Source organism: Lactuca virosa, chromosome 1 (genome assembly GCF_052849685.1).
Source record: "Lactuca virosa cultivar CGN04683 chromosome 1, Lactuca_virosa_CGN04683_v6, whole genome shotgun sequence".
NCBI lineage: Eukaryota > Viridiplantae > Streptophyta > Magnoliopsida > Asterales > Asteraceae > Lactuca > Lactuca virosa.
Genome location: NC_136426.1, coordinates 271,714,692 through 271,721,644, shown reverse-complemented (window position 1 = coordinate 271,721,644; position 6,953 = coordinate 271,714,692). Strand labels below are relative to the sequence as shown.

Sequence of the window (6,953 nt, the reverse complement as noted above, 5' to 3'; positions counted from 1 at the left end):
CCAATTAAATCATACAACTGTAAAATGGGTTTTTCAAGTCTGTCATAATTTATGACTTTGTGCTATCATGTATAGCCATTATTCTTGTATCTTCTTTTACAAGCACACAAGAACAAAGACAAAATTAGCTCCTCAAGGACCTCGACTATAATGCAATTGATTATTAATTGTCATTTAAACGACTATTAATCTAAGTTGGTAATAAGTAACATTTCTTAGTCTTGTTGAATGATGACGATCTTTTCTATTTCCTAATAGTTCTAAATTTGGAAGCAATTCACTAAACCGTGGTTGTGACCAATAGGCTTTATTAAGAAGTGGGGAGAACTCGGATGTATAAATTATAATGACAATTTTAATCTAAGATGTCAAAAATTTGATGTTCAAAATGATTTGTATAATTTGTATAAATAATGCCCCATGTTTTAAAATCTGGACCGGACTGGCAGGTTCAATCAGCAACCAGTTCTTAGAAACCAAAAACCGTCTATCATGTGAACCAGTGAAAACAAGCTGAACCGGTGAAAAAGTAAATTTTAAAAAATATATTTTTTTTCATTTTTTGTATTTTTTACATAATTAAAATTAATAATAATGTAATTCTTACTCTGGTTTTTCCGATTTTTCCGGTTTTTGAGACCGGTCAAATCGATTAGACTAATTGAACCATCTGATAAGTCGGCCGGGTATAGTCTCCGGTCCGATTTTTGAAACCTTAATGTCAAAGCACATATTTTAAATGTACATTAAAAAGCTAAAAAAATATGTAAAAAAAAAAACAAAAAAACAAAAAAAAATGATATTTAGAAAAGTAAGGAAGATAGTAAAAAATTGAAATAAAAAAATAAAATAAAAAATGGATATTTGAAATAAATAAAAAAACAGTAAAAAAAATTGAAAAATAAAAATAAAAATAAAAAAACGTTGGTTATAAAGATTTTCCAAACTACACTAAATATTTTTTTTGAATAACGCTATTGTGATAAAAAAAAAAAAAAAAAAAACTCGAGTATCCCGTCTGTTGGTCAACAATCGATCTTATAGTGCTTATAAAATTAGACAAACGACCCCATCTCTCCTCTTTTTGCACACCTAACCACCATGGCACATCACATGTCTACATATCCACACCTTACACCTACTTCTTACACATGTCTACATAAACACATTACACCTACTACTTACGCAGAAAACTCTCGAAATGGAATCAAAACACACTCTGGTTTCCCTTTTGATAATCTTTGCACTTTCCATAAGTGCATCAAACTCAAAGTCAATCGTCAAGAGACTTCCAGGTTTTGATGGTGATCTTCCTTTCACTCTGGAAACCGGGTATGCATCTGTTTTCATTGTTTTTTCTGCTTCAGACAACTCATAAATTAATCTTGTTTTCTCGAAAGATACATTGGAGTTGGAAAAGATGAAGCAGTGCAGATCTTTTACTACTTCGTTGAGTCCGAAAGAAACCCCTCGGAAGACCCTTTTCTTCTTTACCTCACCGGTGGGCCCGGCACTTCTGTACTTTATTCCATGATGTATCAAATAGGTAATCGTGTATCTAAATTCTTGTCTGCATCCAATTTATTTATCTATTGCATTAAACAACCATATTAATTACATACACACACTAGAATAAACAATCTCCGGTAGTGACTTCGCCGGAGCTTCTAAAATCTTCGTCAACGCTGTTTCTGTTCTTGTTCACATCGCAACACAGATCCAGTACCTTCCCATAAACCCTCGGCGGAAACCTAGCTTCCACCGGCGTTGACTTCACCGGAGTCTGATCTTGTTTCTTGCTGATCCCTGTTGTCGGCATGTCTCCTAAACTATATCACTACGTTCATGTTCATGGTCACAAGAATCTAATTTCAAGACCAATTTTCCAGCTTGTTGCTAACATATGAGATAATCAATGTTCGATGAATTTTTTGTCTGGATAACATTTATTAGATGAGGAACAAATTTGGTAACTATTCAAAAAGTTCATATACATTAATTTAGTGGTTTGATCCGACTTTTGTGTCAATCACGTGATATATTCTTTGGTTATTATGATTGTTTGGCATTTTTGACCAAACATGCCAAAATTAAAACATACTTTAAGGACATTTGTTTCCAATTTTAAAGGCATTGAATTTTTATATCAAGTTACTTTAATAAGTAATACCAGTATAAAAATAAAGTACTGATTGTGATCTTTCTTACCTTATATGTCAGTATTTACCCACAATTCATTAACATTAACTAACCATTTTCTTTTGTAGGTCCACTTAATTTCAATTTGGAAACTTCAACGGAGGATAACATTACATTGAAGTTGAATCCATATCCATGGAATAAGGTTCACATTCTCTCACCCGAAACATTTTTTTAAAAATTAATGTTATAATCCTATGTATTTTATCTTCTACATGAAAGTTTTATTACATATAATTAATCTTGTAATTTTGTAGGTTGCTAATATGTTATTCATAGATGCACCAGCTGGAGCAGGGTTCTCATATTCTACGACATACGAAGGATCGATTTGCAGTGATTCCCTTCTAGCTTCATATGCTTATGATTTTCTACGAAAGGTTTTGTAACTTTAATTAATTCATTAAATTATTGACTTCTTATTTAATCTGAAAATGATTTTGTTGTACATGTTAATTATACAGTGGTTTACGGATCACCCTTGGTTTCTAAGCAATCCGTTTTACGTATCAGGGATTTCATACATGGGCATTATCATACCAAATGTTGCTTTAAATGTATATAAAGGTAATATCTCTAACCATGGTTTTGAATCTTTAGGCGTTACTCTTCTTGATCATGATGATGAGTTTGCTCATTTCCACTTCTCTTCGAGTGTATTATAATCGGTCATAAGTTGCCTAAAATGGAATTCTTCATAAAGGAAAAAGATTATTTTAAAAAGAAAGAAGAATAGAAAGAAACTAGCATTTGTTTAATTGGACAATTTGGTTGGACTATATGGTTTGGATATTCGAATTTTTTTAATGCTTTACACCAAAACCGATTTATTAAAATGAGAAGTGGATAGTCCAGAAAACTGAATAACAAGTTTTTACATACGTTTATCCATTTGTTTATTTATTACATGTATTCCTATTGTCCAATAGGTAATGTCATTAAGTTCGTAGTTGTTAATTGCCAAAAGGCTTGATATTTCTAACATTATATTATGTTTGTGATGTCGGGTACTTTGTAGGCAATGAACGTGGAAATCAACCACAACTAAATATGAAAGTAATATTCAAACTTTATAACACTATTTACAAATATTATTGTATAAAAGGAAATATAGAATGTCATATTAACTAATGTTTTTTGCATTATATAGGGAGTCATTAGCGTTTCCCCTTTAACTGATAAGTTCAATGATTTTAATTCAAGATTTGAGTTTGCTTATCGGCTATCACTAATATCAACCGATATTTATGAGGTAATGAAAAATATTAATACCAAAACATGACCATCTATTTCTCAAGGTAACCACCATTTATTTTGTCATTTAATTATATATATTTTTTTCATATTTCAGTCTACAAAACAAACATGTAAAGGTAACTATATATCCAATGATGTAGACAATGTCCTTTGCTCGAATAATCTCCAACAGGTGGAAGAGGTATACAAATATCATTTTGTAAGATCTTATAGAAAGTTCATGTAGCATAAGTTTAATTCAAATTTCCATTTGTAGGCCACCAGCAAGATCAACTTAGAGAATATATTAGATCCAATGTGTGATACAACATACACGGACCCTACGTGTCGAGTAATTTTTCTTTTTCAAATACTCAAATCAACACATAATTTTCCCATATATGATTCTTTTATTGACTTTATCGTTATTTTTTCTTTGTTTAGGAAGCTCGGTATGTATTTATAGGAATCTGGGCAAACAAAAATGAAGTTCAGAAAGCTCTCCATGTCCGTGAGGTATGTTATATATAATCGAATGTGTATATATCTATGCAAATATATGTATATGTCCCCAGGATATATACAACTCATTCACATGCAAACTGCTAGATTTGATCTTACTTTGTGTTACAACTCATTCACACAAAACATGCTATTACTTAAAAAATCTAGTATGCTTAAGAATTAAGAACTCTCAAATGCCTTTCTTTTTATATACAGGGAACAATAGAAAATTGGGTGATTAAAAACGGAAGTATTCATTACGATATGGGGAAAAAGGACACAGAATGTTACTCATACGATGTGTTCAGTACTATCCCCACCCACAAACAACTTCTTGCCAAGAAATGTCAATATTTGATCATATGGTAATACTCATACTTTAGAAAGATAATATTCTCGTTTCATTATTACAAAAAGGTTACTTTTGCTTATTTATTAATTTAGGAGGTTTTAATTAAAAAAAGTAATAGCAACAGAATTAAAGTAAATCCTTTTAAAAATGTCATTATTTTTATAAATATTATGAACACTAAGTTGCCTTCTAATGACCATTTTGATTTAATAAATCAATGGCCATGATTGTTTATAATCTTGCTCGGAAAAAAACATATATGTATATATATATATATATATATATATATATATATATATATATATATATATATATTAAGGTTTTTGTTATGGTAATATGCTATCAGTGTTATCGATAGCGATAGCGAGGTAATAGCGACAACCTACCTATATGTTATGTGGCGATAGCGATGAAATAGCGATGGCTATTTCATTTTAGCGAATGCCTATTAAAAAATTAATACTACTTTTACCTTCACCTAATTAGCAATTATAACTAATAAACAAGCTAAAAACCAAGACTATTAGTTCAATTAAGTTCTAAAATATGCATATTACAAAAAAACAAGTGTTAGTTTTAGATATCCAATGCTCTCTTTGACTTAGTCAACTAAAAACCCTAAAACAATTCTATTTATACTAGATTTAAAAAATAAAAAAAATAAATTTTTTAAAAAAAAAAGTCAAATAGGTCGCTATGTCGCTATTCAGTCGCTATGAACCCCATAGCGACACTGCATCGCCTCGCCTCGCTATTCGCTATAGCGATCGCTATGGTCGCTATTGACAACACTGTATGCTATATATCTTATATGTGTCTTTCTTGAAAAATTCAAATGCAGTGGTGATCACGACATGACATTTCCACATGTGGGCACAGAGAAGTGGATTAGTAATCTTAATCTTCCGGTAGAGAAGCAGTGGGAACCATGGTTTGTTAATGACCAGATTGCAGGGTGAGCTGAAAATTTTAGAATATTTGTTATAAAAATACTCTCATTTTTTTCATTTGATTTGTTTTATCTTGGAATCCATTTAAGTAATTTCATTAAAATGATACATGTTTGCCTTGGGAACTAATTATGCAAAGTGGTCATTCAATGTCTTTTGTAGATATCAGAGAACATATGTACAGAGAGAATACTCGTTAAAATATGCAACTATTAAGGTAAGAAACATGACATTTAAACTTACTCTATTGGTATGCATCTTATTATTCAGTTGACATCATCATGATGTAAGATTGAAATAATAGAGCCCTGTGACTATTTGAAGTACACTTTAATTACTAGGAAAGTGTGGGCATTTGGTTAAGTGTTCTTAGTAATTTGTCCCCTTTAAATATAATTTTAAGGGATTTTTTGTAATTTAATTGCATAAATCTTTGTTTCTGTCTCCAATCGTAATTCTTTTGGGGTCTGCTGTTATGCAGGGTGCAGGTCACGGAGTGGCGTTGTACAAGCCTGAAGAAGCTTTGACTATGGTTGATGGGTGGCTTGCTTCTCATACTTATTCAAGTGACTCTTGAGCACAATATTTGTATAAGTCTATTGCCACTATCAATGCTTCAGTGATGCCCTGTAATTTTGCATTAGGATTGAAAGTTGCGCTTACAACGTATTGAAATAGCTAGGACTATGTATCACGAAAAACCAATCAACATGTTACCAACCGAATAAATATTGTTGGCAACTAATATGTTTGGTAGCCAACATGTTTGGTTGGTAGTACCGTATGAATTGAGTAAATATGGTAAGATAATGGTACAAAGTTTAAAATATCACGGTATTACTGTACCAACAAATTCAAATTTAATGTGTGTGTGTGTGTGTGTGTATATATATATATATATATATATATATATATACACACACACACACACATAGTAAAGTCCCAATATTTTCATCGATTTGACAAGAAAGTCCTAAACTTTATTTTTTTTGACAGTATAGTCCAAATTATCGGCAGTTTTTGACACTTTTACCCTTTTTTCCCGTTTAGCCGGTAATTAGGACTTTTTTGTCAAAAAAAAAATAAAGTTTAGGACTTTCTTGTTAAATCATCAATTAGGACTTTACTGTCAAAAAAATAAAGTTTAGAACTTTCTTGTTAAATCGTTAAAAATATTGGGACTTTAGTGTATATATAATTTTTTTTTTGTTAGAAATTTAATGGTATAATACTCTTTAAGCATAAGAGTTATTAAAACCTTCTCTAATCAGCTAGATCCTATTGAAATCCTTAACGTTTGCTTCTTGTTAAATCGTTTTTTTAATCTCAACAAACCGACATTGAAAAAAATTGAGATAATCAAGAAAGAAAGAAAGAACCAGGGTTCGGTTTCTTATTTCTCCATTTTTGGGACTGCAAAAAGCCAACACAACCCTGATTTTTTCTTTCTTTTTGATTATCTCCATTTTTTTCAATGTTTGTTTGTTGAGATTAAAAAAACGATTTAACAAGAAGCAAATGTTAAGGATTTCAATAGGATCTAGCTGACTAAGGATGGTTTTAATAACTTTTATACTTAAAGAGTATCCTATCATTAAATTTCTAACCAAAAAAGGAGATATACACTAAAGTCCTATTATTTTCAACGATTTAACAAAAAAGTCCTAGACTTTATTTTTTTGACAATAAAGTCCTAATTGACGATTTGACAA

General features: G+C 30.7%; 1 protein-coding gene across 1 annotated transcript; it reads left to right on the top strand.

Moving 5' to 3' along the window:
* The first annotated feature begins 1,141 nt into the window (after positions 1-1,141).
* Positions 1,142-6,070, top strand: LOC145166641 (serine carboxypeptidase-like 7). Its single transcript, XM_079085661.1, has 14 exons — positions 1,142-1,332; positions 1,401-1,546; positions 2,268-2,344; positions 2,457-2,579; positions 2,664-2,766; positions 3,218-3,255; positions 3,350-3,451; positions 3,551-3,637; positions 3,713-3,787; positions 3,880-3,951; positions 4,156-4,304; positions 5,133-5,246; positions 5,404-5,458; positions 5,723-6,070. Exons 1-14 carry the CDS (start codon positions 1,202-1,204, stop codon positions 5,816-5,818), a joined length of 1,368 nt encoding a protein of 455 aa, XP_078941787.1. The 5' UTR covers positions 1,142-1,201; the 3' UTR covers positions 5,819-6,070.
* The last annotated feature ends 883 nt before the right edge of the window (positions 6,071-6,953 follow it).